This window comes from Schistocerca cancellata, chromosome 3 (assembly GCF_023864275.1).
Source record: "Schistocerca cancellata isolate TAMUIC-IGC-003103 chromosome 3, iqSchCanc2.1, whole genome shotgun sequence".
Taxonomy (NCBI): Eukaryota; Metazoa; Arthropoda; class Insecta; order Orthoptera; family Acrididae; genus Schistocerca; species Schistocerca cancellata.
In genome coordinates, this window is record NC_064628.1 from 502,924,561 (window position 1) to 502,946,326 (window position 21,766).

The following is a 21,766-nucleotide window of genomic DNA, read 5'->3' on the forward strand; positions in this document are numbered from 1 at the left end:
GGTGTGACTGGTTAGTGGGACCAGGGCCTAACGTGCACTCCCATGCTTGTCATCATGACGGCTGTGTGTCAAGGCTATGAGCTGCTCTTGCACCATGGCAGGGACCAGAGGAAATGTTGTTATTATATTTCAGAAGCAACATGTTCTCTGTACAAAGTGTGTCAGCATAAGGCAGCCAGAGTAGTGTTGTAAACCGCCGAGAGCTTGTCATCTGAGGAAGGCACACTCCATGAGTGTGTCAATGGATATGTGTTTGTCTCCCTGTTTTTTGTCTTCAATAGCTGATGTACCAACTAGAGCTGGAGGTGCCAGGGTGAAAGGTCCTGGGATGCAGCAGCCCGTGAGGTAGAACTGGCATAAGAGATCCATCACTAGGTCTGGTTTAATGATGTCCTTAACAAAGAAAGTCCATTTGAGGTGGGGAGACAGTGACCATTGTCAGGTCCATGCCATGGATCCATGTACTGTAATCAACGAGCTGTCAGCATGTAGTTGCAGTGCCGTAGGTTTCGTGTTTGTCGATGTGCCACCAAGTAGTAGAAGATGGATGTTGGAACTGATGTTTGCCAAAAGGTGTTTCATCTGAGGTGAAGAGGCAGGCAGTGCGGTTGGAAACACAGCTCTCAGAAGTGGGACCAGCAGAGTCGAAAGCTCTGTGGAACACTCATCAGAGTACAAGTCAATGATAAGATCATGTTTATGTGTGTAATTGGGATGTGAAATCTGGTAGCAGTCATTGTCGGTAGAGTGAGTGAAGATCTGCTGCTGTACAGAACATTAAGGTGACTAGAAGTCTTCGGAACAGATGAACTTGTTGAAGATGGCAGTGTACTGCACAGGTGTGTGCACAGCATACTCTGCAGTGTCCTGCGCAGGCACGACGTGGATGGCAAGATGTGGGGGTTTGTTGATGTCCATGAATGTCATTGCTCTGGCTTGGCACAGTGACGTCAGAGTCGGAAGTAATCAGGCATGGTCTGTCAAGCTCAGCAGCTGATGGGAAGGAAGCAAGCTAGGCTGATTCTGTGGCACATGGCTATCGGTATTGTTGTCAATGATATGAGTGAATTGTCAGTGTTTGGTGGAAAGTTGTCGATGTAATTGTTCATTTGTGATTCCAGTCATTACAAATGGTTTGTTGACAATCGTCGACTAGGCTTGAGGAGGGTCAAGGTGAAACTCAGTATGTTCCACATCCGTACATGGTGTGGTGCCAGTGTTCGAAATCCAGACAGCTGACGGAAGCAAAGTTGGGATGGACAAATTCATGCGTGATATGGAAGACACAATGTCCACGGTAAATGAAAGCGAATACAGGCTGTCAGACTATTACAGTTCAGCAGCTGCAAAGTATTTTTGCAGGATCGGAATGTTCTGTAAAACTCTGTACACAGCGGCAAGGAAAGGTGGGCTACAGAGTGGTGTGGCAACTGTCATCATAGGAAAGCTAGACAGGCGCAGAAATAATTAATGAACAAGTTAACACAACAAACAGAAGATTTACTTAACTTGTATTTCTCCAAACATACAAAGACTCATTACATATGATGCAACACGAAATAAGTCCAGCTATCGAGTCACAAGAAAGAAGCACAAACAAAGTGTTGTAGCAAAGTGGCTCCAAATGCAAGTGTACTGAGCCACTGCCGCCATCCCTCTTATATTGTGATAGTAGAGGGAACTTGAGGAACTGAGCCACTAGCAACTATGCTCAGTGGGTGTGCTCCATTGGATCTGCTGGATCCCACATAACCGGTATTGGCGCTGGATGGAAATTTGCAATCCTGCTGCTAAGACAACCATGGTGTGGTATCCATACTCTAAAAGGTCCCAAGGCAGACTGTTTACTGCTTTCAACTGTTTGGCATTATTTTCAAAAGTCAAAGTACACCATTGCAGCACATCACTTGCAGAATTGATTGCTGCACATAGTCGGAGAGTCGGGCGAGAGCCACACACTGTCCAGAATGGAAACTATAGGCGTGATGTGCAAATTTCTGCACACAATGGTTACACGAGGGTTGCACTGTCCTTGTTTAATAGCTGTGTCGGCACGAAAATTACCTCATACATGGCAGTCATAAATTTTCGGGATCACCACTATGGGAGTCAAGTATGGTGTGGGTACAATATAAATGAGTTATGAGACAGTATGGTAGACTGTACTTTATTGAACAAATAAATACACAAATAAGACACAAAACTATTCACCATGGACACTAAGAATGAACTGAGGTCTCCAGTTGTCACATACATTTCATTTATAGTACATAGCAGAGAGGAATTGGACATCATTCAAGTAATGTTGAGGACCACAAATGGGGAAATTCACTGAAATAATCAACCTCAATAAAGAGCAAATAGTATGACCCAGGGCGTGAGAACAAGCATCTCGCAATAGAAGAAGCTGTCAGCTGTTCACCTGCTATTGTTGTAAGCATATATGGAATGTTGGTGAATGACGGTGAAACTACAAGTAGGCAAGAAGGTGATGGACATCTGCACCTCATCACAGAACTTTTAAATCAGAGGCTTTCTCATTCTGTAAAGCAGGATAAGTGGCAACCTGTGGGGGATCTGATGACAGAGGATAATGCTGGTGCAGATACAATTGTTTTAGAGCACAATGTTCAGCACACATTGTTGAACATGGGATACCATCCCCATGCTGGCCCAAAAACATAGTCAATATATCTGCAATGGCATTGGATCGCTGAGATTGGAGTGCGGACCAATGGAAACATTTCACGCCATATAAAATGTTTGTTACACCAGGTTGAGTGTCATATCCACATGCTCAAAACATGCACATCACCACAAGACAGGACAGTGAGTAGTAGTATCATGCTGTGAGGGACATTCGCCTTGGCTTTCAATGGGCCTGTAGTAGTAACTGAACCAGCACAACAACGGTGGATTACGTGGACACTGTTGTGGGCTACCTGCATCCCTTTGCCTTCTATGTCTTCTCTAACAGCTAAGGCATCTTTCAGCAGGATAAATGTCCATGACATAATGCCATAATGCTACAATGGTTGATGAGCATGATAGTGAACTCACAGTGATATCTTGGCCACCAGATGACATAATGCCATAATGCTACAATCGTTGATGAGCATGATAGTGAACTCACAGTGATATCTTGGCCACCAGATTCATGATTGCAAGAGGCCATTAGCTCTACATCCACAAACCACTGACCAGTAATTTATGGGAACTGTGTCACCTGTGCAGAAATATCTAGCACTGCATATGTCAGGAAATCAACCAAGGACTTGTTGAATTCATGTCATGCAGAATTGCTGCTGTGTTACATTCCAAATGTGGTTATACATGCTATTAAGCAGGTTGTCATCATGCTGTGACTCATCTGTTCACATACGTTTTTTTTATTATTTTTCTTAGACTTTATTCTGTATATTCACAGGGTCAGCATGTTAATTTGTTCATACAGTAATCTTAGTGGTAGAGGGTGAACAGATATCCTTCCTGCCCCATCCCCCCCCCCCCCCCCCCCCCCAAGGATGGAATTATGGAATTTGTGTACCCCACCTGTCTGTGTCTACTGTTATCCCATGTGAAATGAACATTTAGAAAATATTTGTGAAATGTATAACTGAAGTGGGACATGCATACCAGCCTGGTGTTCAACTAGTCGGGTGGGAAAACACCTACAAATAATAAGCAGGCTGGCCGGCTCACTGGCTCTCATCATTAATCTGAATCTGGGAAGTGGCACGTTAACACATGCAGCTATCCAGTGGGTTCATCTGTCCATGCATAAGTGTCAGTCTCCCTAGGTTCCTGCAAGATATTCCATAATCAGCTGTATACAATATCACTTACAATAAATACTTTTATGACATTAGTTGAACTGCTCCAATTGATTATGCCATAGGACTGTACTGAGTGAATACATGCTGATAACCCCATCCGCAGGCTAACACAACAATGGATATTTTTAAGTGCAAAGCAGGCATAATTGAGCTGTCTGGTTAACTTATCTGGGTGCTGGTGCTCCTTAGTTTAATAACCATCTGGATGCCTTGGGACCTCAGACATGGAGACTCATCCAATGTGGGCCAAATGATCTCAACTTCCAGTATCTGCATGTCAATTTTGTCTGTTTGGAGTTGTATACTATGAGTCTCTTTAAGATTAAGGTTTATGCTGCTTGCTGTTAACCAGTTGTAAACATGTTCCATTATTGTTCTGGCTGTGTCTGATATGGCCACGTTTGGGCCCTTTATCAATAGACTAGTGTCATCAGCAAGCATTACGGTTTTTGAAAAGATCTTCAGTCTCCCAGGAAAAATCATTTATGTAGCTCAAGAATTTGAGATATTTGTATTTATTGAACACATATGATAATAATAATGCATATGGCTAGGCCAGGAAACCTATCTGCACAGAGCTCAGCCACCAGGTGCACGTCATTTTAGTTATGCCATTTCAGCGACTTGCATGTCGATGCATATGAAATGATGACGAAGACAACACAACACCCAGTCCTCGACTGGAGAAAATCTCCAATCTGGCTGGTAATTGAATCTGGGTCCCTCGCATGGCATATTACCACGATGATAGAAGTGGAACAGATGATTCTTATGAGCAGAACAGATGATTCTTGAAGAGATGATTCTTATGAGCTCTGTAACTATGAATAAAAAGCTCATCCTACATCCACCAAATTTAAATCAGTAAACTGTGGTTGGAGATGGCAGACAGATCAACAGAAGCAGTGTCTGCAATCTATGATACAGTGAATCACAACCAACAAATGTAAAAACTTCATCAATTGACAAAAGGATTTTTATCTTACATTGGTCTCTGTAGACTTTTTTCAGAATTGTAAGGTTTAAGACAGTCTTCTGTGGAGAGAAAATGCAGGAGAACAAATATGGAAAAAATCAAAGAAAATGAGATGGAAGGAAAGAAAAATAGGTGCTGAATATCGAAGGTATACTCCCAAAGCAAGTGTTCTCAGAATAGTCTTATATAATGTATATCCTGATGACTACCATATTAATGGACTGGCAAGACTCCTTATTTTATTTTACGACAATGCTGCCACAGATGAACAAGATAGGAATTTCAAGGATGCGGAACAGAACATGATATCTACGCCAGGTGAACTGTCAAATACCATGAAGAACTTCTTGGAGGTTAACCTATCAAAGATCCCTGTTTACATTCCTCTTTCGAAAAATGTGAAATAGTGAAGCATATGAACTGCTGAATATATATTGTGGCATGATGAGGACCTAGAACACAATTTCTGCTCTAAATAACTTTGAGAAACCTTGGACAGGTTTCTGACATTCATGAAACATTGACTTAAGATGAGAAGCAAGATGAACACACAAGAATTAACTGACGATACCCTCAGTACATCAGGCTTGGCACTTTACAGCTGCCTATGCTGTTACTGTATGGTATCATCCCATAAAAAGCAAGTTGATGTAGCACTCAGCCATGTGGTATATATCATTACTGTATGTATCAAGACAAACCCTACACCTTCTTATTTCTTGCTGGCCTTGGACCAGCAATCATAATATAGAAATTCTATGACGACAGAAAGAAACACACAACTGACAGATGCAAAGCACACTTCTCATGACCATGACCAGCTAGATCAATATTCCATCCATGCCACAGTTCCTTAGTATGAACTACAAGTCAGTAAGAAAATCAAGGAGCCACAATACTTCAAAAATGGAGATTCAAGAATCAATGACATATCATACTACTTAAGTAATAACTACTGCATTGTTACTTGCCTATTCCCACAAAGAAAACTCTGAACTGACTTCACACAGGAGTCCAATGTGAATGATTGCAAGTACTGCCAGAAGGATTATATAACATATCTATTCACAACAGGTAAAAAATAAAATTACACTGCTGTCTTGACAGGCTGGGGTGTCAAAGCTACAGTGCTAAATTTAATTTCAGTCCTCCCTCTATTTCTAAAATTCATGTTGATTGTTTTCAGAAGCTGTGTAATAATTTTATTTGTCATAAATCACATTACAGTGTGGTAAGGAAACATTTTACCAAGTTTTTTGCAGGAAATAATTTTTTTTTTTTTTTGTACAATATGAATAAGAAGGATAAACTTAACCTAAAGGTGTAGTATTTCTCAGTCAAAAACAATGGACATACAGGTTCATATGTACCAGTTCTTACAGCTAATTCTGTTTTTCTTTCTCTCTACTCATTCTATAGCTAAAAAAAAGTAGGACTGAAGATTTAATTTTGATTCCTTTATTTTTTACCATGGCGATGAGCTGCTGCAATTGAGCCTACAGTGTCACTGCAGACAACATAGTGGCTGCTGAGGTTTGGATATAGTTCATGGAGCTCATCTTCCAGCTGTTTATTGGTCTCCTCTTGTTCACAACCACTGAGGCTCATTCCCTATGAAACATTAATGCTGTTAGTGTAACTCCAGAGATATTGTGAATAAATATATCCTGTATTCTCAGTGTTTATTACATTAAATAACACTACTGCCGCAGCTGTGGGTGTGTAAGTTTGGATGTCTGCATGTTTGTGTGTGTGAATGTGTGTACATTTGCTAAAGAAAGAGCAAGTGCTCAAAAGGCAATGTCAATACTGTCTTATTTTGTGTAAACAAGTGCAGTGATAAACATATACTATCTAACACCTAAAATTTATAATCTTAATAACTGGTCACTTAGATAACAGAAGAAGAGGACCTGTGAGTAAAAAAAGAAGGCAGGGAATATTGTGTTGCCAACAGAGAAGCAGTAACAGCAGAATGGGCCGGTTAGGAGAAGCTGATGACTTCAAACGTGGATGTCACGTTACAGAACCATCAGGAACACTTCAAATCTTATAAATCTGCCCAAGGTGATGTTGGTGGTGTGACTGTCAAGTGGAAATGTGAACGAACAACCACAGATAAATCAAGACCAAGCAGACCTTATGTACTGACACCGACCATTGAGGAGGGTAGTTGTAAACAATCACATAAAATCAGAAGAAGGAATCACTCACAAGCTCCAATGTGCTAACATCAGTCCAACTAGCACAGTACCTGTGTGAAAGGAGAACAATGACACAGTTAATAAAATATTCCAGGCTATTATGCTGTGGTCTAAGGGATTTCACTTCAAAACCTGACATTTCGTCCCATCTGCAGAGGACATTTTCAAGGGAGATCATAGTTTTATTGAACATCCGATTCACACCGTAGTCACTACTGACCAATCTCTATGGCCTCTCTGTATAGCCATTCGTAGTATCTGCTTGTGGCTGCCAGTACTTGAGTCTGGTCAAAATGAATGTGATGGTCTCCTGGCTGAAAAGCATGTTTCACAACAGCTGATCTGTCAGTCTCCCCTCTTCTGCAACTGCCCTTTTGCTCTTAGAGTCATTTTTTGACAGTTCTTTTTGGGTACCCACATACACTTCCCCACAACTACACAGAATCCTATACCCACAACTACACAGAATCCTATAAATTCCAGCTGTTTTCAGCAGTTGGTGATCATCCTTGGCCAATTTTAGATGATCTTATATCTTCCGTGGGGATGTGTAAATTACTGCGATGTTCCGCTTTCTCAACATTTTTCCTATGCGGTCAGTCACGTCCTTAATGAATGGCAGGAAAACTTTCGATTTTGCTGGGGCTTGAGCATCACTATGATTTCTACCTGGTGGTCTTAATGCTGTTTTCACTTCAGCGAATGAATAACCACTTTTGAGCAATGCAGTGGAGAGATGTTTTAATTCTGTATCAAGCACAAGGGCAATTGCAGAAGAGGGGAGTTTGACAGATCAGCTGTTGTGCAACATGCTTTACAGCCAGGAGACCACAACATTCATTTTGACCGGACTCAAATACTGGCAGCCACAAATGGATACCACAAACGGCTATACAGAGAGGCTATAGAGATTGTGAAACACCCCAGGAATGTTATTAGGAAGGAGGAGGGTGTGAAATTGAATGAAATTTGGATTCTGGTGCTGAAGAAGATGTGTACCTGTCTTCCACTAAGGGATCAAAGTAAAAGCGGATGACGACAGTAGACAACAGCCAGTTTTGCTCGTGTATTCAAAACATGTGATGTCATGCCACTGCACAGAAGCTCGCACAAGTGGAATTTTGCTGTAGACATTAGCGAGCCAGGACATGAATCTAACATTCAACAAAGCTAGGATTCTTCTTGAAAATGTCCTCCACAGATGGCAACGAAATGTCAGGTTTTGAAGCAAAATCCCTTAGACCATGGCATAACAGCACAGAATATTTTATTAATTGTGACAACTCTAGCAGTGAAAGTTTACATTTTACAAGGAAAATGATGGCTGAGAAGCCTCTCATAAGCCACAAATGTCTGTTGAGACACTTAAGATGGTGTAAAGTGCAATGCCACTGAATAGTGCATGACTGAAAATGAGTGATTTTGACTGATGAATCATTCTGTACCCTGTGACAATCCAATGGAAGGGTTTGGAGAATTCCTGGAGAATGTACCTGCCATTAAGCATAGTGCTAATAGTAAAGTAAAGAGGAGACAGTTTTACTGTATGGCAGTGTTTTTTGTGGTTAGTGTGTGGTTCCTTTATTGTGCTTAAGAAAATGCTACATGCAGATGAATATGAATGCATTTTACAGCATTGTGTACTGTGTACTACAAAGGAACACTTCGGAAAAGATGATCATCTGTATCAGCATGACAGTGCACCCTATTATAAAACAGCATCTGTGAGGCAATGATTTGTGGACATGGACTGGCCTGCTCAGGACTACAAAGTAGACCCTGCAGAACACCTTTGGGATAGCCTAGAATGCCGACTTCACTCCAGACCTCAGTGTCCAACTTCACTTCACTCTGGTATCAGTTCTTCAGGAAGAACGAGTTGCCATTCCTCCACAGATATTCAGACAGCTCATTGTTCATCTACAGATTAATGAGCAGATGTGGCTCAACAAGATGCCACATACTTTGAAAACTTGAAGCAAAGCTGTCCCATGGAAAGTTAAAGGTTTTACTAATATGTAACTGTTAGTATTCACTCACTGAATTCTGTGTCACAGGACTTCTAATATTTACTGCAGTGACATACCACATTAACATACATGTTACATTTACAAAACGTAAACTAAGGGAAAGGCAACTACTCACCTATAGTGGATCAATGCATGGAGCACAGTACCACTTAACAAGAAAAGGCATTCACACTAACTTTCAAGCACTAACTCTTTTTCTAGCTATAGTAGAAACATTCAAACACACAGACACACAAACACAGACTCCCTTGGCCTCGGCAAGACAGAATATATATATATGTGTGTGTGTGTGTGTGTGTGTGTGTGTGTGTGTGTGTGTGTGTGTGTGTGTGTGTGTGTGTGTGTATATATATATATATATATATATATATATATACTATTGTTAGGAAAACAGATAGTACTCAAAAATGAGTGTGAATGACATTTTCTATTAAGTGTTACTGTTCTCCACACATAAATCCACTATAGGTGAGTGGTTGCCTTTATTTTACATATTGCTCCAGCCAGATTGCTACATGCAAAAGTTATAACTAATTAAATTAAACATACCTCAATGAGAATGTTAACAACTCCTGCCATATTTATTAATTCATTGGTTGCTTATACTATCAGGTGATTACTGGCAATATTTTAGATTCAAATAAGAAACACATTCTTCCAGTTCTCTGTTTCTATACAGCTACTTCTAAGATTTAGGTTTTGCATCTTCGATAATATGACTTCAGTTTCTAAATCTTACAAGGTGGTACACAGTAGTTCTTTTTCCTTCAGTAAAGCTTCATTGAGATGATAATATTATCTTACCAGTGATGCCAAAGGTTTATCAATAGGAAGTTTTGCAGCTGCCTTTGCTTCTTCTACCATTCCATTGATACGCTTCTCACACTCTGCCATTCCAAATAGCTGAAACAAGACATTCAAGTGTTATTTGACATTTGCCCATGAATTAATAACAATTTCTTTCTTTATGTAATCACAAACATTCTATGTTAAATAAACCAACAGGAATTCCAGGCAGGAATATCAACAATGCAGTAAAAAACAGACTGCTACTCAAGAAGACAAGTCAAGCTGCAGACAGGCACAATTAAGGCATGTCTACAGTGACAATAATTTCCTTGCTCAGTATGCTGAGAGTCTCACCAGGGCCTTTACAAACAGGCACTATCCACCAGACCTAGTCTGCAAACAGATCTCCCACACCATTTCCCCTCACACCCCCAATCCTCCCACCAACCCCAAGAACCAGCCACAAAGGAGTGTCCCCTTCATCATGTAGTACCAACCCGGACTGGAACGACTGAACCACGTCCTTCGTCAGGCCTTTTATTATCTATCATTGTGGCCTGAAATTAGGGGCATCCTACCCAAGATACTTCCCACCCCTCCTAAAGTGGTGTTCTGTCATCCACCCAACCTTCACAACATACTAGTCCATCCCTATGCCAATCCCAAGCAATCAGACCACCAAGGCACGACATGCAGCTGAACATAACACACTTGATTTCAATGGCTGCTTCACTATCTGAACCATCTGGATCCTTCCCTTCACCACCAGCTTTTCTGAACTGTTGCAGATGGGAGTTATCCTTACAACACATTCTCCCCTCCCATAATTATCCCGGCCTCAAACTATGGTAACATACTGTCCCCACATCCTCCACCCAACAATTTCCACATCCCCTCTGTCCTATCATCTCCTCCCCATTCTCATCTCCCACCCTGTTATTTGCAGCCCTATGCCAATGCACACACCTGTCTTTCCTCACTTCTCTCTCTTTTTTGCTCCTTTTTCCCCACCTCCCTGCCCCACAACCTCCTGATACTGTGTCTGTTGGCAGTCTAGCCCCTGCACACTCCACCAGACAGCGTTCGTCTCTCTCTCTCTCTCTCTCTCTCTCTCTCTCTCTCTCTCTCTCTCTCTCTCTCTCCACCTGTACACTACTATCCCTTACCCTTCCCCACCCCCTCCAACTTGCTGCTTGCCTCCCACATGATGTTGCATTCTGGCCCAAGATGCTGGAGTTGGAGGTCTCGTGTGTGTGAGGTGTCTTGCTTGTGTGTGTGTGTTTGTGTGCGTTTTACTGAGGAAGGCTGTGGCCGAAAGCTTACGCAAGTGTGCTTTAATTGTGGCTGTCTGCAACCTGACATGTGTTCTTTAGGGTAAGTAGCAATCTATCTTTTCCTACATTGTTGACATTCTATGTTAAACTTATCTCTGACTTGCAAATTTATCCACCTGACATTTTTAATTGTGCATGGCTTCAAATTTCACATATTGCAACCATACCAGTGTTGGTTATCCTTTCATACTGTCCTACTATATCTCCCCTGACGTAGAGCTGTGTACAGCTTTTATGTTGTGCTTGATTAGTCTTACTTCTTCCAACCTCCTCATTTATTTTGCCACACAAAAGGAAACTCTTGTTCCATAAGCTAGCATTTTAATGAGTATCTATGACAGCCTGATTTGCAATTCAGTAACGAAGATTTTTTGCAATCTGTATTTGCTTTTTGTTCCATTTTAGTGATGTTTTTCATTTAGATATTTGCTCTGAAATTGTAGGAAGACAGGAGAGTTGTTATGTCTTTAGTGTAAATAATGAATTTTCTGAGCCTATTTTGTATCTGATCTCAGTTCACCACACTCACAAACTACCTTTACCGTTTCTTTCCTTCCTGCCATCAAAAGCAGCTCTAGTTTTAGCAATATAATGAAGAAAAATCAACTCTGTTAATACATGCTCTGAAAACTGTATCCTTCACTGATCTGTCAAATTTATGACCCCCAGAGCAACGTTTCAATACTTCTGACTAATGTTTGCCTTATCTGTGACTCCACTAATAATCTACTACTTCCCCTAGCATCACTTCAGAATTCTTCATTTCTATTAGGTGTAATGACAGTCAATCAGAAATAGTCCTTTCGTTGTTTATGTTCCACACAGAATTTCCGGGTAATTACTAATTTAAAGTGTATTATGGAACTGTAGAGTGATAGAACACTTCTTGATCTCTTTCTTCAGATGGAAATTGGGTGATCAGCTCAAATACTTTCTTTACACAGACAACTGCAAGCAGAGAGATCATCCCCAACTAACCGCTGGCATTTAAAATGGTATTATAAGGAATATAAAAGAAGCTGGACTAAAGTAATAAAATATGTAAAGAAAATGGACATTAAATAGGACATAATACACACAGACAACAAGGCAAAAACAGAGTGGATGACCATAAATTCAGAAACAGGAAAGGCAACATATAAAAATAATAATCCCAAAGAAATCAGATGGGAAAATTCGCTACAGTGAAACCCAGAAACTACAGCCCAAGCATTTAATGGCTACGCATAAATGTGTGCAAAAATCTGATAAAGGATATGTAAACTACAACAACAAGTGCTATGAATAATTTAATGAAATAAAGACATCCACTATGAAATTTTAATATTTGATGAGGGAAGATGAAATAACAATATCATAAACAATTTGAAAAACACAAAGACCCATGACATCCACAATATCTCAAATAAGATTATTGAATTCTCATCCAAATTCATTATTAAATACTTGACCAGGATGATTCATGAAGCAATCACAGGTAGACTACCCAGATAGTTTAAAAATTGTTAGGGCTATCACTGTACAAAAAAGATGACACTACAGAACCTGAAAATTGCAGACCTGTTAGTATTATACCAGTAATACCTAAAATCTTTGAACACATTCTGTAAAACAGATTAATAAGCTTTTCCCCATCACAAAATATCACAGCCAGAAGTAAATATGAGTTCCAAAAACATATTTTTTATTTATTTTTTTTATTTATTTATTACTTGTCATTAGCCAACATTTGTTGAAATAGACAGTTTTGACATTACATTTGATAGTGAATCTAAAATTGGGAAACTATATACATTCAGATTACATTACATGAGGATAAAGAGTTATTCTCTACATTATAATTCCATAACATCATAGTTACTCTCTACTACATTCCACTTCCTTGACATCATAGTTACTCTCACTCTCTACTACATTCTAATTCCTTTACATCATAGATACACTTATCAGCTAACAATTTGTGCAGCTGCTTCTTGAAGGCATCTCCTTGTAGGTCTTTCAGTGATTGTGGTAACTTGTTATATAATTTTAATCCTGTTTGCTGAAAGCTACTTTGGACCTTAGATAGCCTAGTAAAGTCTACATTAAGATTGTTTTTATATCTGGTATCATGTGAATGAACATCTGTTCTGGACGTTAAGGTATGTATTTGTTTTTTTATGGAAAGAAGACACGCTTTTATATACAGAGAAGGTAATGTTAAGATGTTAAGTTCCTTAAAGTGCTTTCGACATGATTCTTGGCTTTTAATACCTGTAATTGCTCTAATTGCTTTCTTCTGCCACATGAACACTGTCTGAGCACCAGTTGAGTTGCCCCATAATTTTATTCCGTACTGTAAGTGAGATTCAAAGAACGCATAATAAGAAGATAAAAGTTGTTTTCTGCTAACTAATGTTTTTAGTTTCCTTAACAAAAAGACTACTCTAGAAAGTCTGGTACATAACAGTTCCGTGTGGGTGTTCCATGTTAATTTCGGGTCCAGGTGGATTCCTAGAAGTCTTACAGAGTCAGACTCATTTAATTTTTCCTGTAGATTGTGCAAGAAGAAATACATAGTTTCTGTCTTGCTACTGTTGAGTATCAGCTTGTTACTGTGGAGCCATATGGCAGACTATATATCCACTACCTCAGCAACACAAGAACTTGTCGACTATGTACTACAAACAGGGAGAAATCAATAATTGGACTATTCTGTGATCTATCAAAAGCTTTTGACCTAGTTAATCACAACATTCTCCTTGAAAGATTAAAATTCTGTGGGGTGAGAGGCAATTCATTCAATCATATAAAACCCTACTTAGTGAACAGATACCAAAACGTAAAAATAACAGATGAGGAGAGAAATAAATACCACTCAGACATGGGGATGATCCAGAAAGGCATGCCACAGTGTCTTAGGCCACTGCTGTTCTTGATATATGTAATAATGACCTACTGGAGGAAACTTAATAAAAATGAATACTAATTGTGGATGATAAAAACATTTCAGTATGGGAATTCATCTAGACAAAGATACATACGAAGCAGAAAGTGTATTATGCAAACTAGAAAACTGGTTTAGAAATAATAAACTGATAATAAATGACAAAACGACAAACATTATGAGCTTTAAAACAATTGACCACAAGATAATAAGTTAGTATTAAAAATCGAGGGATACAAACTTAAACAAGTACCATGTCTAAATTTGCGTGTCTCCATGTTAATAATAAATAAACATGCACAGAGCACACCAATAGCATAAACAGTAAATTAAATTCCAGCTGTTATGCACTACAGAAGTCAGCCAAAAACTGTAAGTATTGCAGAATTCTCAAAATATTTTACTTTGCACACTTTGAATCAATATTGTTGTTTCGAACAGAACTATGGTGAAGCTCACTACATATGAAGACGGTACTCATCATACTTAAAAGTGCTATACACATTATGACAAATGCGAAACAACAAAAAAAGCACCAGATCAAAATTTAAACGGCTAGGCATTTTAACAGTAACAAATACTTATATACATAAAATACTGACACACACTAAGGAAAACATTACATATTTTAAGAAAAATGTAGAGCTGCATCAACATGGAATGAGAAGCTGTTGGGAACTGAGAGCAATCCAACACAGGACAAGTTGCTATGAGAGAAGTGTAACATATATGGGGATGTACCTAATCAGCTGACTTCCAAACAGTATCAGCATAATAAATAAAATTAATATCTTTAAGAACACAGATATATACTAGGGAAAAATCCATTTCATTGTGCAAGTGAGTTTACTAAGTACTGCAAAGAAAACTAAACAAATTGATAGGAAGTAACCATCAGTCAATTCAAAAATCAATAAAAATGTATGTACATAATTTTAAATGTAAGGGAAATATTCATGTACTGCGATACAGAGCTGAATATGCTGTACAATATCATATATGTACTATGCTGAAATCTGTGCTATAAATGCACTAAGTTGCAGAAAGCTGTTATTGTATAATCAAAATGTCAAGGTCTATATGTAATGTTACAACATGTATCAACTTAAATACATCGTATGACTAAGTAAATAAATAAATTTCTCTTAAACTCGTGTTCTAAGTGACCTACTGCCCATCTTACCCCTCCCAAACCCAATTAACTCCCATATCTCCCTCAACTATTTGGTTTTTTCTTTCCTGAAATGAACCTAGGGATTGTGCTATTATTTAATTATTTATGTGTGTTTCTATTGCCTGTGCTGGGAGTTGTATCTCTGAACATAAGTAATAGCCATCCCTTCTATACCTCTGTGAATTAAATGCTTTTATCATCTTAGTAGAAAATGTCTTAGCTGAGCTTTCATCTTATGTCCACTTCTTTTGTATAAAGATGAAGGCTGAAGTTGTTACAATATAACTGTAATGAACAATAAAAAGTGTTGAATGATGAACAACACTACTCCAGTCATACGACAAAAATTATCATACAGGATGTATGAAAAGGCGACACTTGAAAACATGAGCATTTTCTTTTTGTGTGATGATGGATAAGCATTAGTAGAGAAAGTATGTAGCGATACAGGAGCAAGGAAAGAAAAACGACTATCTTGAGAATCAGAATGTTCTTTCTCATTTCAATTTATTAAATGCAGGAGAAGAAATTTTAGGTTTGTATAAAACAACTCATACACTCACCCAGTGGTTGACCCCTGGCCCACCGCATTCTGCCAGTTTTTCACCTTGGCCATTATATAGCACTATCTTTGAATGTGTAGCTCCCCTGAAAAATAACATAAAATGAACAGCTTTGTAACTTTTTTCAGTCTATAAAAGTTCTGAGAGAGAGAGAGAGAGAGAGAGAGAGAGAGAGAGAGAGAGACCCGCCATTGTAACAGAAAATTTATCAACAAAGAAATGATCAAACAACCCTGCAGGCCATCCATAATGCTAGCCGCAACTCTTGGTTGTGCGTATATGACGAATGAGCCTTCAAACGGATGCTGAAATAGACACTGTGCCTTAAGAAGATATATAGGAGGCTAAGCTACCAGCAGAGTACTTGTATTATCAGTAATAATCATTAAATTGTCAAAACTGTCCAATCAACAAATAAGAGGTATAGCATCCTATCATATGAAATTCACAGAAATACTGTAAGTCATACTGTTACGTGGACATGAAGTATGCCATCCCATGAGTATGTTTTCCTTCCTGTGGCACAACAATGCGAAAAGGTCATACCTTGCACAACGTGTCTCTTCCTGGTACACCGTATTTTCCGAATTTCTCACTGAAGGAAAAGTGATTCGCTGACAAAACTGCCCAAAACCTTTCCGAATTGCGTCACCATTGCAGAAAACAGAAATACTAAGCATTATCGTACCTTTAATGCTTTAGTTGTGTACAGGCATAGAATTATGCCCATTTCAATAATAACTGCTTCATTCCCTGTGAATGACATGCTGTTGGTGCTCTCCTACCTAGAGATAGCCTGCGCAACTATGGATATTGGATAACTGGGAGCAAGCAGTATACTACCATTATCGTTTTAAATTATTCGACAATAATTCTCATTGGGCAGCCCGGAACATTTCATTAATTGTGGAATTTCCAGCCGTTAGAGTTAACATTTTACAGCCTGAATTCTGTCACTCCGGCGGGCAAAGTGTTAAGTGGACGATACAGGTACAGCATATGAAATTTGTAATAATAAAGCGAGTAATTCTTTGTGTTGCTAGTAAATGCAATGGGATGAAACGGTATTAAGGCGCGTGTTACAAACTACCCAACAAACATCACCGTAGAACATAAAGAATTATCTGATAACGTTGAAAAACAACACGTGCACCTTTTCCCTGCTGCGGAAACCCTTCCTCACCGATAAAACTTATTAGTCCAGCAGGGAAAAACACGGATACCTGGCCTTCTCGTTTCCATGGGGGCAGTATGATTCACAATTCTTGTCGACCAGCGACTATGCCGTAGAATAGGTACGAGGATATATTTGATAACTTAAACTGAAGTGGCAAATTTAACTTACTAATCAAAACATCAATCGTAGTTCTAACCCAAAGAAAGGCAACTATTATAAAGTTCATATTTGCGGATAAATGTGTGTTCAAACAATTCGAGGAGTACAAAAAGTCACCAGTATTACATCCACCTGCCACACACCGGCAGACTCTCCGCTGTCAGGGGCCCCACAGCTGAACATCTCTGTAATTCGGGTGACAAGGGATTAAGGAGAAAGGGGGAGGGGGAGGGGGAGTGCGATAAGCCCTTACCAGTTTCTAAATTAACATAATAGTGTTGTTAATGATTATGCATTCAAGATCGTTTCAAAATATTTGAGGTAACACAACACCCACATAAAATTTCACCGGTATTTATTTTCGAATGTTTGTTGTAATTCTACCGTAGGAAATAATTTTTTTTTTCCGGTAAACATATGGGCTCAAGACTTCTATTTGTATATTCTGTTCCACTGTGATTCTGTTCCACTCTGGTCTGCAGTGTTCTGTTATTAATGCGATTTAGCGGCTCCATATTGTTGACTAACGTTGTTTAATTTCCATTCATTTCATTTCATTTTTATTGGTCTTTTTTAATTATTTGTTGTACAAGGATTACAACATGATATTGGACAAATTACTGTGATTTACAATACAAATTTTTAAATCATACATGAATATTTACATTGGTTAAGGCTTAATATTATTACAACTGAAAACACATGATATTTAACACAAGTAATTCAACCAGTATTTTTTACATAAAACTTTTGCTTAACGATTCATTCATTCTTTTTTTAATATTGGGTAATAAATTTTTATGTTTCAAGATATGCATCCTGCTTTCTCCTTGGGTGAACACAGCTCGCTAAAGAATTTTTTGACACACACACACACACACACACACACACACACACTGGCGACAAATGATGTACGCCATCGATTCTCAACCTGCAGGACGTGATAACCATCGAGGTAAAAAAAAAAAAAAAAAAAGGGAGGGCGATCGATATCTGTAGTGTCAACTATAGACTTATAGACTTCCACTGTACTTTGTGTTGAAGCCAGAGTGGGCGGGGCCTGCCGCCGTTTTAAGTAGCACTAAACGTTAGCAGACTACTGTTTCCGTTTGTTTCTTGCTCATCACCTCTGGCGTGTGCAAGCAACAACTGTTTTAAATACTAAAAATTACAGTGCTTACAGGAATAATATCGTGTGAAGAAGGCAATTTCGAACGTTTTTCTGTTCTACATGCGCATTTGCTCTAGTAATACGATACATTTGGCCTCGTTAATGTACCTTGTTTTTTTTTTTCGATGCACGTATTTCAAACAACCAAGAAGTGATGTGAAAAACACGCTTTCGTTATCCGTTTAATTCCACATCTACTATATTTGTATCGATAGCAAATGAAGCTGGAATTCCGAAACCAATGCTTGTTCGCTTACCGGTTGCTGTTTCTTGTTCATCACATTTTCAGCTTTCAACTTGTATGCACGACATTTTTAATGTTACTGTTTACAAGACGCTTGACATCGTGTGCTCCGTTAGCCTATAAACGTGTGCAATAAGGAAATAAGCAAGGGATGCTATTGTACCTTTTGGATGTCATAAAAATGAACAATTATTGAAATGTCAAAGAAACAGATGTGCACAGTGACATACCTCCATTAAATTGCCTGTGCATTTGTCTCATTGTAGTTTCCACATCTCACTTTGAAATCATGTCATTCTGTGTGTGGTCAACAATTGCAGTTTAGGCCTTCAGGGTAAAAAACGATTTCATTTTTTAAACATGTTCCTGCATTGTGCAATACTATAGAAGTGATTAAAGGATTGATTTCAAACGCTTAGACCACGTAAAATGCATATTTTGCTTTAAAATGTATGTGAGACATTTTGTAGTAATGGTAGCCTGACCTTTGTACGATGTTGGCCCGACCTTTCCAACAGTAGCCTATTTGCTTCTTTTCCCTGAATATCTCTCGGCAGTGCTAAAAGTAATGATATTGTGGGCAACGTTATTACTGATCTGCAAATCCTTGCACAAGTTCTTTCTGAAACTATCTCTTGCTGTCTTTGTGGTGGTTAATAAAATGTGCCGAAAGACTGACGGACAAAGTAACTGATGAATTATAGGGATATTATGGGAAGGCTATTAGAGATAACTGTGACAATTTAGAGAAGTTGAAAAGAACTGTGTTCATCAAATATCAACTGATGAAAAGCTATGTCATGCTTTGTGTCCACCTCCACCAAACACTTGCTGTAAATATAGGCAAACTGAATTTTCTGGCACCGGGCATGAATTTACACATAAACATTTTTTTCCTTTGGCAGTAATGGAGGCAATCAAACCTATTTCCAGAGATTTGGAAAATCCTGAGCTACTAAAGAAGTGTTTACATGGGAAGACCCAGAATGTGAATGAGTCCTTCAATAATGTTGTGTGGTGCCTAAAAATGTATTTGTTGGCCTTATGACTCTAAAGTTAGCAGTGTCTGATGCTGTAATAACTTTTACTGGCGGGAACTATGAAAGACTTAAGGTCTGGAGAAGTTAGGGGTAAGATGTGGACAGAACACAGCTAAAGGACTGCGGGAACTGGATGAGCTTCGTGTACGTGAGTTAGCTGCTCAACAAATGACAAAACAAGCAAGAAAGAAAAGGAGGCGGCAAGCACTGGGCTATTGTGACACTGATTAAGACAGACTATGAGCCACGGCAATTCTAGTGTACAAAAGACGCAAAAATGTTAAGTCTGTATAAGAATTTGTAATAAAAAAAAGTTTTAGACCTCATTATCTCTTAACTACATTTTTGGCAATAAATGACCTGTTTTCTAAAACGGTACTGATGGTAGAGGCATGAAATTTTCACAGCATGTCAAGTGCGAGATTCAACACATATAGAACTAGAATAATTAACGTATCCAGAGTTGTTTTGTTTATATGTTCATTTATTTACAAAATTCTGTCAACAAATTGAGTGTTTGAAAAAGAAAGATAACATGCCCCATAATACAATTTTAGTAATAATTCTAGTTCAGCGTATCTAGAATGGTGTATTCAGTTATTATGGAAAATTGTAAGTTGGTGTCTTAAAAAGTTTCCAAGATAATGGGCCACAAAATTCGATAATCTAACAATGGCGGCATAGGACATATAATGTACCCTTACTTGTTTTCTCTGCTTCTGACAGTCGTCCCACAAACACATCACATGATTTACTACCTTATGTTTTCTGCATGATCGAAACTGCATTACAAAGTGGACTATGCCTGTCAGTACAGAAAATGCATCTTGTGTCCACGTACCCACATCTTAGAATCTGACCTGCTGCCCCGACAAAATAAATATTAATAGCTTGTTTATGCCGTGCGTCCTTGAAAGTAATGACCAACCTAAAAACATATCATTCGTTTAGCTATGATTATTAGTCTGCAAATGTACATACTGATGAAATGTGGTTCAGTGCACTGTTCTCAGTCATCACTAGAAATACCTGCAGTTATACCCTTTACACCATACATGTAGCCCAAATTCCGTGCTGTGTTTCCCCAGCCATAATGAGGGATGATGTGATAGGCTCATGCCAATGGCGCAGGTATAGGCACAGTGCGACCGGGAAAAAAAAAAATGTTTACGAAATAACTGGGAGAGATACGTGAGTTCGATAATACTCTTAGGGGTAGCATACCCCTAAGTGCATTTATCTTTGGCCTACACGGCGAAGGCTTTCTCGTGTCTGAAGACTGTAAATGTTCAGTGTTGTCATAGTTTATTTATTTATTACAAATTCCATTAATCCGTATTGTGATAACCACAAGGATGTGGAATGACTCATGATTACATAACACAGATATAAAACATGTATATAAAATGACAAAAATGCACCATAAAATGATGAGTAAGCTTGACAGTAAAATAAAAACCAAAAGTATAGCTGAGGTAACATAAAACAGTTACTGAAAAAGAAAATATAGTACATTATACAACTTAAACAATTAAGTTATAGCAAAGCACATTAAAACAAAGTTTTATGAATATAAATACCAATGGCAATACAATTTACTTTTATTGGCAGGTACTCATCAAGAGAATAAAAGGAATTTCCCATTAGGTATTCTCTTAATTTACGTTTAAAAGTAGATAATATTAATGTGATCTTTAACATCTGAAGAAAAATTTTAAAATTTTTGTGGCAGAATAATTATCACCTTTTTGCACAATACTTTTTTTTATGTTTCAAATCCCTATGTAAATCATTTTTTGACGTAGTATCATGATCATGATATTCACTATTAGTTTTAAAAGAGACTGGTTATTAGAAACAAAAATCATCAAAGAAAATGTATTGAGAGGTGACTGTTAATATTTGTAACTTTCGGAACAGATTTCTGCAAGAATATCGTGGATGAACACCGCTCATGATTCTCACAGCTCTCTTCTGTGCAGTAAATACCCTTTTTTTGTTTTAAGGGCTGGTTACCGCAAAATATTGTGCCATATGACGTAACAGAATGAAAATAACCAAAGTAGGCAGCTTTGACAAGGTCCAGGTTACCAATGGGGATGATTACATGCAGAGTATAAGTTGCCACACGGCCCCTTCTATG

General features: G+C 38.5%; 1 protein-coding gene across 8 annotated transcripts in view; it reads right to left on the reverse strand.

The window, feature by feature from the left end:
• LOC126175278 (N-acetyl-D-glucosamine kinase) overlaps positions 1 to 21,766 on the reverse strand; it is a 195,585-nt gene that overhangs the window by 58,549 nt on the left and 115,270 nt on the right. For 3 of the 8 annotated variants that reach the window (XM_049921932.1, XM_049921931.1, XM_049921935.1), the window contains exons 2-4: positions 15,833 to 15,917; positions 9,851 to 9,949; positions 6,282 to 6,423 (exon numbers count right to left, since the gene is read on the reverse strand). In XM_049921932.1, coding sequence (XP_049777889.1) covers positions 6,282 to 6,423; positions 9,851 to 9,949; positions 15,833 to 15,917 — 326 coding nt within the window. Of the gene's footprint in view, positions 1 to 6,281; positions 6,424 to 9,850; positions 9,950 to 15,832; positions 15,918 to 17,177; positions 17,215 to 17,285; positions 17,339 to 18,813; positions 18,842 to 21,766 lie in introns of those variants that run through there. The other 5 variants (XM_049921938.1, XM_049921933.1, XM_049921937.1 and 2 more) reach the window with 5 other exon arrangements.